Source organism: Dromiciops gliroides, chromosome 1 (genome assembly GCF_019393635.1).
Source record: "Dromiciops gliroides isolate mDroGli1 chromosome 1, mDroGli1.pri, whole genome shotgun sequence".
Classification (NCBI taxonomy): Eukaryota; Metazoa; Chordata; class Mammalia; order Microbiotheria; family Microbiotheriidae; genus Dromiciops; species Dromiciops gliroides.
Window position 1 is genome coordinate 4,992,291 of NC_057861.1, and position 10,619 is coordinate 5,002,909.

A 10,619-nucleotide genomic window follows, 5' to 3' on the forward strand; every position below is an offset into this window, starting at 1 on the left:
TAATAGCGATTAATTTTCTGGGAAGATGTCACACAGATATGACAGGTCAGGGTCGCTCAGGTAATAAGTAGCTGAGACTGGATTTGAACTCAAGTCTTGCTGATTCCAAGTCCAGCGCCACCTAGCTGCCTATGTCATAAATACCATCTTCTAGGAGATGCTGAACATCAGACCTGGGAAAAAATGTAACAGTCCCTGCCCTCAAAAAGCTTACTTTCTAATAGAGGAAACCATTGCCCTTCTCCATAGTTTACAGATAAACTTGAACTGCAAATCAGTGCTCAGGGGTATAATCAGCCTGTAACAGTGCCTGGAACATCATCAGTATTATTGATTATTGATGCATTGAATGACAGACCATCGGTGGGTTAGAACAATGGTAAGAGTCAACACCTAATGAGGAAGAAGGTCAAAGGCAAGATGATGACACCCTGTCAACAACTCACTCCCACTCCATCCTATTTGGGTTTTTTGTTTGTTTGTTTATTTGTTTTTTGGTAAGGCCATTGGAGTTAAGTGACTTGCCCAGGGTCACACAGCTAGTAAGTGTCAAGGGTCTGAGGCCGGATTTGAACTCAGGTCCTCCTGACTCCAGGGTTGGTGCTCTATCCACTGTGCCGCCTAGCTGCCCCCACTCCATCCTCTTTGAATAAACTACTGGCTGAAAATGGGAAAGGGATAAAGGTAAAGACAGGGACTCCAACTATCACCATCTTAGAGATGATTGACTGACTAGTCACCATCACAAGTTGCCAAAAAGAGCCCCCCCAAATGCCTTGGTCAGCCAATTAGACACAGGATCTCCTTGACAGTTAGAGACACGGGGCAGCCGGGGCAGCGAGGGAAATGCCTGCTTAGAGTACAAGCTTATCAAAAAGAGCCAGTGGTTTCCTCTAATAGAATGTATGTTCCTTGAGGGCAGGGACTATTTATTTTTTTTTGTCTTTGTAGCCCCAGCACCTAGCAAGCACTTGGCACATAGTAGGCACTTAATAAATGTTTGTTGATTGCTGACAAGATGTTATGAATAGTTTCGCCTCACCACACTGAAAATCTGTGGAGGAGAAAACTAGGCTGTGAAAACCTTAGTGTGTGATCCAACCAAGTTAAGGGGCACCCTGAGAGCTGGCAGGACTGAAACTGGCCGGAAAAAAGGAAATTCTCTATAATCAGACCTGCCGAAATTTGGACACCCTGTTCTGTTCGTCTATGTGCTGTATGAGGAAGTGAGGGTGGAATTAAAGTTGGGAAGATGAGCTGGGCCTGACCGAATCCATCCATTCTTCTCCCTCCCCCCCACCCCCACTCTTCCCTCCCAAATCCATGCTGGGGGTAATGTTAAAAGCACTTAAAAGTAACTAGTTCATTCCTAAATAATTCATTAAAAGGCATTAATTTTCCGAGATGATGGAAAAAAGATTACAGATAATAACTTTACCAGGAATGTGATATGATAGAGTGGAAATCAATCCCCGAACATTTATTAAGCGCCCACTATGCTTGGTGCTAGGACCAAGGCTACAAATATAAAAGATGAAGTCAGAGGACATGAGTTTGAATCACACACCTGAGGCTTACTGCTTGTGTGTCTTTGAGCAAGTCCCTTACCCCGCCCCATTCTTCATGGGTCTTTTCCACATCTTCCCAGGGGATTGTGTCTCTTCCTCCAGTCATACATCAACTCCCTGGACATGGGACAAGGCCCCAAGGCAGCACGATAGGGTACATGAAGGAATAGGATTGGGGTTAGAAAGACCTGGGTTTGAATTCTACCTCGGTAGCTCAGTCAGCCTTTATATGGAGCTTGAAGGCTTATCAATATTGTCTCATTTCGTCCTCCCTGGGAGGGAAGCGTTACTATTATCCCCATTTTACAGATAAGGAAACTGAGGCAAGCCTTTAGAGGTTAAGTGACTTCCTCAGGGTGTCTGAGAAAGGATTTGAACTCAGGTCTTCCTGGTTCCATGTCCAGTTCTATCTCCAACTGAACCCCTTAGATGCCTATGATCTTACACTTAGGGTGTCAGTGGTTAAATCTGTGTTTCTGGATGTTCTAAAAACCACAGTTCTTAGACCCCCTCTGCCACCATCGCTGTCCTTGGGACCAAGGGCTATTTTGGATTTCTTCTTTGCCTCATGAGTTGCCAGGCTCACCCAATGACCATCTTATTGTCCAGGAGCCTCCCGATGCCCTTCCAGCGTGTGCAGTCCACTGGTAGAGTCTTTGGGAGCTCAGGGTTCCCCCCACCCCCCACCCCCCCCCCTGCGCGATGGTGAGGAGCCTCTGCTGCTCAACCCTCCACATGCAGAAATGGCCAAGACAGCCCCACTTGGTTCATCTCTGTGACCACCCCCCACCAGAGCTGCTGCCCAAGCAGCCCCCACATCCCAGCTGGATTCACCCTTCCTCTGCTCCCCGAGCCTCCTGACTGACCAAGGACCATGTACACATACAGAGGGGTTTCTGAGCTCTCTCAGACCCCAGGACACTCTGCCCTCATGGGACTAATGTCACCCAAGTTCCCCAGACACAGGAGGGGAGCCCTGGCCGTGGCAGATGAGTGGCCCAAGGTTCTGGCAACTTTGAGCTCCCCATAAAATGCCCAGATCATGGGGAGGCAGTAGAGGAGCCCCCTCTTTGCCAACCCCCTCTTTATCCCTCTCTTGCCCAAATTTCTACCCAAGTGGCCCCACCTACCCTTTGTTTCCTTAAATATTTCCCAATTACATGTAAAAACATTTTGAATATTTATTTTAACGTTGAGTTCCCGATTCTCTCCCTCTCTTCCTCCCTGAGAAGACGAGCACTTTGCTGTCACTAGCCCCGTGTGCCTTCTTCAAGCTTTTTCTTATAGCGTCCCCAAAGGTGATAGCAGCCTTTGGGAAAGGCTGCCCCGAACTTCTCCCCACATCACTGCCCGCCTCGAGCCTCCTTGATGATCAGGGATAGTCAGGACAAAGTCCCAGGTTGTCACCCCTCACACACACACCCCATCTGGGGTGCCCCTCATGCCTCCCCCACTCAGACCCCCCCCAGAAGGTCCCTGCAGGCTCTCCCCAGCCCTGTCACTATCTCCTTGACAGGAGGGAGAGAAGTGGGTGTTGGGGGGCGAGGAGATGCAGCTGCTCAGGTTCCTGTCCAGCCCACGCTGAGGTTTGGGGGGATTGGGAGCGAGGGAGAGAATGGCATCGCTTGGGATTCGCACTGGGTCCTAATTGGGTCCACTCTGACTCTCTCCTTCTCTTCCCTCAGGGCTAGAGTCCAACAGTTGTTTGGTTGTTGTTTTTTTTTTAATTGTTTTTAAATGAGAAGAGCATTGAATCACCAGGAGGATCTCATTAATCGCCACTGCCGTCACGTTGGGAGGACACAGGACAACTGAGCAATCTGTGGATTCCAGGGGGCTCGGGAGGCGGGGAGAAGCCCCCCCCCCCAGAGCTCCCAGCCTTATACAAGAGTTTGCTTTGGAAAACTTCAGTCCCCTTCCCCGCCAAGTCCCTTCTGATGGATCGACTTCGGAATCCCCTCCTCCTGTCCTTGGTCCTCTGCCCCCTGCCCCTCCTGCCAGGGCCACATCTACTGATCTGGCTTTCTTAACTGTTAACCTGCACGGTGCTGAGTGATGGAGAAGATGGGTGGGGGAGGGGAGAGGGCACCATGGGCATGGGCTGGAGCAGAGGTGCCCAGGCCGGGCCTCGTAGGCTTAGTCACCAAGAAGATAGCACTTTGCTTTGCCTCTGAACTGTGAATTTAATATTTTTTCCTTTAAGATGAAGAGTTTATTTAGCTTTTGAACTAACATTGAGGTTGTGGATCAGTTTTCAGCTGGAGAGCAGAACGGTTGGGATTGGGTTGGTTGGGTGTCATGGGAAGGAGGAAGTTGGAGGTGGGTTTGGGGTGCGCAGTCAAGGCTGATGCTGGGGGCCCTAGGGCCTCCTGCTGGACCTTGCTCTGGGTTCTGTGATCAGCCTCAGAGGGCTGGCTTCATTCTGACTCTGAAGGCGAGAGGAGCGGAGGGAGCTGGGTGGGAGGAGGGGAGCTGCCACCAATAAGAACTCTCGGTCCAGACCTGTGCCGAGTGGTCAGCGGGCAAAATTGAGGAGGGCGTGTGTCATTTGCCCCGCAGAGCTGGGCCTTTGACCGCTTGGGCTTCTGGGAGCAGTGGGGTTGGGTCAGTGCCCACCCCTGACGGCAGGCCGCGGGTGTGACCACGGGCTGGGCCCTGGGCAAGGGGCAGGACGGGTTTGTAGGGGAAGGGCGGGAACCTGCTGGGCCCGACTGCTTGGGACCCTAACGGCCACGCCTGTTCTTGACCATTGTGGGCCCTACTTCCCACGGACAGTCGGGCCAGAATGCCCCTGGGAGCCCAGCCGCTGAGGTGGGGGCTTTCAGTGCCTGCTCTTTGTAGTTTAAAAACCAAAATATGACTGTATTAGTAAACATCAAAATTTTTGTTAAAAAAATTAAAAAGAGAAAAAAAGCAGCAACAGAACTTTGTATCTTCTTGAGTACAATAAAAGAATATGGCTCCCTATATGCGAATTAATGCATCTATCTGTCTCTATGCATCTGTATCGATCCTGGGTGGAAACCTGCCTGTCGCAGTGGACGGATGGAGACCAGCAGCTACGCATGGCCCCTGGGGCAGGCCCTGAACTCTGGAGGGAGGTCTGGGGCAGAGGACTTCGCCTTCCCGGGGACCCCGGCCCGAATCAAGGATGTGGGAAGCCGCGGCGGCCTCTGGACTGGGACAGAGCAGGACCGGGAGGCGGGGGCCACAGCCTGCCCTGGAGCAAGGCCGCCGGTGGCTGGTGGTCTTCCTGAGCACTTCTATCAGCCACCCTTTTAACACTGGACACCTTTTAACTGGTGACTTCTTTTTCAAGAATGACTGTATCGGAGAAGATTTTCAAATACTCCCGCTCTTTTCTCCTTCACAGTGGAAAGAACACTGGACTGGGGTGGGAGAGGAGCTGAGATGGACAAGTCCCCTTCACCACTCCAAGCCTCAGTTTCCCCATCTCTAAAAGGGGCTTGACAGAATGACCCTCCCTACCTCACAGGGGTGTTGTGAGGAAAGTGTAAACCTTAAAGCGATATCGAAAGGGGATCTGTTCTCATCATTATTTATCATCACTTGTTGGCAGTTAGGCCCAGAACGGGCTGGTGTGGGAGGAGGGAGGGTGAGGGAGGACTGATGGGAACAGGGCTCCTCGAAGCAGGGTGGATTCTGGGTAGACCCGGGGGCCTGGCTCTGCCACTCTGGCTGTAGCATTTCTGTGCCTCAGTTTCCCCACCAGGAAATGGGGGTGGATCTTTCTTTGGATGGGGGTTGGGAGGTATCCGTTCTTGGTGACAAGACTTCTCATTCTGCAAGTCTTACTACTTTTTGCAAACAAAACCCAGCTGATTCATGCTCCCTATACCATTCCCAATCAGAAGTCAACCAGCCTTTGCTTGAATACTTCTGGTAATGGGGATATCACCACCTCCCCAGGTAGCCCTTCCACTTTGAGAGAACTCTCATGGTTAGGAAGTTTCTCCCCCCTGTTCTTTCAGTCTGCTGGTGTCATGACCACCACACTGGTTCTATTTCTGCTCTGCTTTAGGGCCAAAGCTTAATTCTTCTGAGAGAGCTTCAGGGTACTGAGAAGCCACTCTGACCATTGACCCACCCAGCCAGGCCTTTCTCTTTTGCTGAACTGATGTTCTTCCCTGTGTTCTTCCCCCTTTTCCACCCTCCTGGCCCAGGTCTTGCCCAGGCACTGATGAGGATCCCGGCCTGGATCCGTTTGCCTGTGAGTGACCAGAGCCAGGTTGGGGGAAAGCATCATTGCTTGGATGGCAGATCAGGGGAAGGAGCCCATGCCCTGGGAAGACTGGGGGCACCCGCACAGTGGGTGGAAATCACCCTGGTCCCTTCTGCCTGGGGAGGGGTTCCTACGACTCTGCCCCAAGCTTGCTCTGGTCACACGGTGAGACCCTGTGGACACCAAAGGGCCCAGGGGCTCCCTCTGACGAATGAAGATCTGTAGTAAAACCATCACAATCCCCAGCTCCAGAACTGGCCCCGGTGCTGCCACAGCCAGCAGCTCGATGAGCAGCATCCCATTCCCCAAGATGCTTCTGGACCACGATGTGGGTGCTGGGCATTCACCACGGCTGAGGCCACCACTCTGCATGTGCACATGCAGGAATCTGTGTACACATGTGGGGGGGGCAGAGATGGAGGCTTGTGAGTCTGGGGGGTATGTCTGTGAGTTCTTGACCTCAGTTTCTCCATTTGTAAGATGGGGGATATTAGTGGAATCTAGGATGCGTTAGCCCAGATGAGTCCCCTTAAAATTTGGAGAAATAGAGAAAGAACGGGCAAGCGTCAGAGGGAGGAATTTGTCAGCGTGGGCTCCTGTGGCCGGGCCAGGGAGCCATTGCTAAAAAGAAGGCTCAGGAGGGGAGGCCACTGGCCATGCTCAGTCTGCAGGATTGAGAGACTGAAGAGCTCTCAGTGGTCCCTTCTGCCGATGAGAAAACCCGGGCTCAGAGAGGGAGTGTTGCCTGCCTGAGGGCACACAGGAAGCAAGGAGTAGAGCTGTGGGTTGGCCTGCAGATTCAGACTCATTCTCAGGCACTCCGGAGGGAAGTGGAGCTAGAGCTCTCGGCTTCTTTGGGTCAGGAGTCCCTCCACCATAGCCGGTGTGTGCTTATTCACACATCCATGCACCTCTGTATACCCCCTGGGGGTCTGGGAGTGGGGGGAGGCAGGTGTACAGCACGGGCCGAGCCCGCCCAGGACAGTGGGCAGACGGGGCTGTGCCATCAGGCACATCAGGAAGCCCCGAACATCCCTTCCACTGACCAGGGAATCAGGAAAGATTCACTGAGGCCCCTGTGGGCCCAGCTGTGGGACTCCCCTGCCTTGGGACCAGGCGGGAAGTTTCCCAAGGCAGGGGAGCCCCGTGAAACCCTTCCCGGGTAAGACAGAAAGCAAACACTCACGGCATGGGATGGGTGCTAAGAGACAGCCTCATGTCAGGGAAAGAGTCCAGGGGCCTGGGCTTGAGGCCCAGCTCCACTGCTCAGGAGCTGGGAGACCCCAGGCAGATCTCCCCGCCTTCCCTGGGCCTCAGTTTCCTTTGCAGCAGAAAGCTTGAAACTTGAAACAATAAAGTGGAGGCTGTTGGCCGTCAGAGGAGAGGGAGAAGAGCTGGCTTGGGGTCTGAACTACAGTGTTAGCTGTGACCATGGCTGGTCACTCTGGGCCTCACTTACTTCCTCTGCAAAATGATGATGCTCACACTGTGGTGAGGACCAGACTGACCAATACCATTAAGCACCTACTGTATGCAATAGGCTTCATTACTTTGGGGGGGGGCTGAGGCAATTGGGGCTAAGTGACTTGCCCAGAGTCACATAGCTAGTAAGTGTAAAGTGTCTGAGGCCGAATTTGAACTCAGGTCCTCCTGAATCCAGGACCAGTGCTCTATCCACTGCGCCACCTAGCTGCCCCTACTGTATGCAATAGGGGATATAAAAGCAGGATGCTTAGCCCTTTGAAATGCTTTAGGAAAGCTCTAAGTCCTGGGATTGTTTCCTTCATTCCTCTCCAGGCTGCATGCCAGACTCCTTCCAATCTTTCTCTATGATGCTCCCAGGGCACCAGGCAGCCACATCTCTTCCTTCCCCAACCCCTCCCACCCCTCTGCCTTTCAACTCCCCAGAGGGCAGGGGTCCTCCCTTCTGCTTGTGTTTCTATTCTCAGAACTTAGTGGTGCCCAGCATGCAGTAAGCACTTAATAAATGTTTATTGACTTCTAAAGGAGGTAGCATTGGACCTCCATCCACCTGTCTTTGCTCAGCTCTCTATCCCGATCACAAAGGAAGAAGAGGCTGGCTTATTTATCACTATATGGTGACCCCCCAACACACACATACAGAGCTCAGTGTGGGCCCCCTACACAATATTTATTAAGCACTTATTGAGTTCCAGGCATTGTATTAGGCACGGGGGACCCAAAAGATGTTCCCTAAGAGGTCTAAAGAGTATATGTGGGAGGGGGCACGTTACAGACACAGATATGTAAGTACAAAGGTTGTGTGAGATATATAGATATAGATATTAGAGAATGGACAAACAACATATATATATATACACATACACACATGTGCATATGCTTATATATGTGTGTATGTAAACCAAAGTATGTATATAAAACGACTTTATGTACATATATACATCTATGTGTATACATGAATGTACACTTACCCGTGTAGACTGGACACACCTACACACACACACCCCCAGTAGTTTTTGCTGAGGCACCAGCAATGTTGAGGGATTAGGAAAGGGCTCATGGATGAGGTGCCAGCTGGGCTGAGTTTGAGGAAGCTGGGAATTCTAAGAAGCAAGGGACGGAGGGCGTGGTGGAGGGTGGCCTGTGCAAAGTCAGAGAGGTGGGAGATGGGGTGTTTTGTCTGGGGAGCAAAGAGTGGGCCAAAGTTGCTGGCACGCAGAGTGCCCTTGAGAGGGTAATTGGACCCACAACACCGAGAGTTCTTGGAAGAGGGAGCGATATCTGAGGAAATAACAGCAAGGACCTCCAGGCTCCCCGGGGCTGAGCAGCCTTTGGGGTGGGTCTGATAGCATCCTGATGGTGACCTTCAAGCTGCAGGCGGTGGCCTGGGGGGTCAGGACGCTGCTGTCCTGGTTCCTTTCTCCTTGGCTGGGGCTTGTGAAGGGACTTTGTTGTTGGGTCAGGGAGGCCTGGGTGTAAGTCCCCCTCGGCCACCTCCTAGCTGTGTGCCCCTGGGCAAGTCATTCTACCTTTGTTTGCACGGAGTAAATGCTACATAAGTGTTAGCTGCGATGCTCCCATTTCCCCAATTCCCTCAGATTTAAAAGCACTTGCCTCACTGCCCCCTCGGTAGGACTGCGAGGATTATTCTCCATCTTACAAATGGGGAAACAGAGGCAGAGAATTGGAAAATGACTTGGTCAGGGCCACAGAGCTTGGCAGCCCACCCCAAACCCAGGTCTGTGACATCATGCTCAATGCTCCATCTTGTACGTGGGCCCTGGGCGGTCGGTCTCTTGCCCTGGACTGTCCAGTGCAGTGGATACCCAGGGTGCCCATAGAGGGGAAGAAGCCCAGCAGCACAGGGCGGCGGCCTCTTGGTGGAGGAGAGAATTAGGAGCAGGTGATAGCAGCGGCAGCTCTCTAGGGAGGAAATCAGCATTTATGAAGTGCCTGGTGTGCAGTGCACTGTGCCAAGAACTTTCCAGATATTACCTCATTTGTTCCTCATAACAACTTGAGAGGTAGGGACTATTATGAGTTCCACTTTACATGAGGAAACTGAGGCAGGCAGAGATGAAGAGACTTGCCCAGGGTCACATGGCCAGTAAGTGTCTGAGGCTAGACTTGAACTCAGGTCTTCCTGACTCGAGGTCCCCTGCTCTATCCATTAGCTGCCTCAGAGAATGGTCTCTTCTGAGAAATGCATGCACGGCACAAGAAGTCATACTACAAAGTCTCCCTCTTTGGCCCCCTGAATGCTGTGCCCTGGCTGGAAGCCTACCCTTAGTTTCAGCTTTATGCCCACAGGCGAATGGATGGGTGTGCATGTGGTATGTGCTGTCTGCGTGTCTCTATGGTACCTGCATCCATGTCTCACGGTGCAGTCTGTGTGTGGGTGTTGTCTCTGTTTGCATGTGTGGGTGCATGGGGGGCAGCAAGACCCCTTCCAGAATTGTCTTCCAGAGGCCCAAAGCCAAGAGTCCCAGTTTCCTTCCTTCCCTGTCCCTGCTGGTCTCCCACAACCTTGGCACACAGGCTGGTCCATATGCAGTCTCTTCTGAGAGAGCCGGTGACCGTGCCCTGCAAGGACCAGAATGGAAAGAAGCTTAAAGAGAGGCCGGAGGTGCTGCAGTATCTGAGACTTGTTCTGCCTCACCTAAGGACACAACTCGGGGCCATGAATAGAAGGGGAGGGACAAGTTTAGGTTTGGCATGAAGAGAAGATCCCTAAGAAATCCTGCTATCCAGGAGGGGGATGGAATGCCTCAGGAGGTGGTGGTGGTGGGGGTGTTCTCCTTTGCTGGAGGTTTTCAAGCTGAGACCGGAGAAGCAGTCACTGGGAATGATTCTGGCCTGTCTGGCCTTCTCTTTGATAGACCCAAAGTCTATCAAAGCTGCCCCTCCATGCCCTCAGTATTGCGGTCCAGCACAGACCTCCTCAGCGTATAACTGGGCTAAACCAGCTTCAGCTGTGATGTGAGTCTCAGCGTGGTGGCTCCACTGTCCTGGATGGTGAGAAGAATGTTATAAATATCTTTATAAATTTTTTTCATCTCTGCTCTGTCGCCCTCCTTCCAATTTCATCCTTAAATGCCTTAGGTGAGTTGGGGTCTCTCACCAAGCTTTCTATATCTTTCCACTTGTTCTCTGTTTTATGAGGCAATTGACGAGGCTCACAATCTCCCAGCATCTTTTCCCATAAGACTTAGCTGCTGTAACCCTCTCTGTCTGGCAAGTCAATCAGTATTTCATGTCAGAAGGGTTTTGGGGGGGCCTCATCACTGTGGCAATTGACTTATACCCGTTAAATTTCTGGACAAGAA

General features: G+C 51.9%; 1 protein-coding gene across 8 annotated transcripts in view; it reads left to right on the top strand.

Moving 5' to 3' along the window:
• ARVCF (ARVCF delta catenin family member) overlaps positions 1-5,105 on the top strand; it is a 206,971-nt gene extending 201,866 nt beyond the window's left edge. For all 8 annotated transcript variants that reach the window (XM_043987457.1, XM_043987449.1, XM_043987399.1 and 5 more), the window contains one exon: positions 3,254-5,105. Coding sequence is in view for 2 of the 8 variants with exons in the window: in XM_043987423.1 (XP_043843358.1) it covers positions 3,254-3,259 (6 nt within the window). In the remaining 6 variants the exon portion in view is untranslated. The remainder of the gene's footprint in view (positions 1-3,253) is intronic.
• The last annotated feature ends 5,514 nt before the right edge of the window (positions 5,106-10,619 follow it).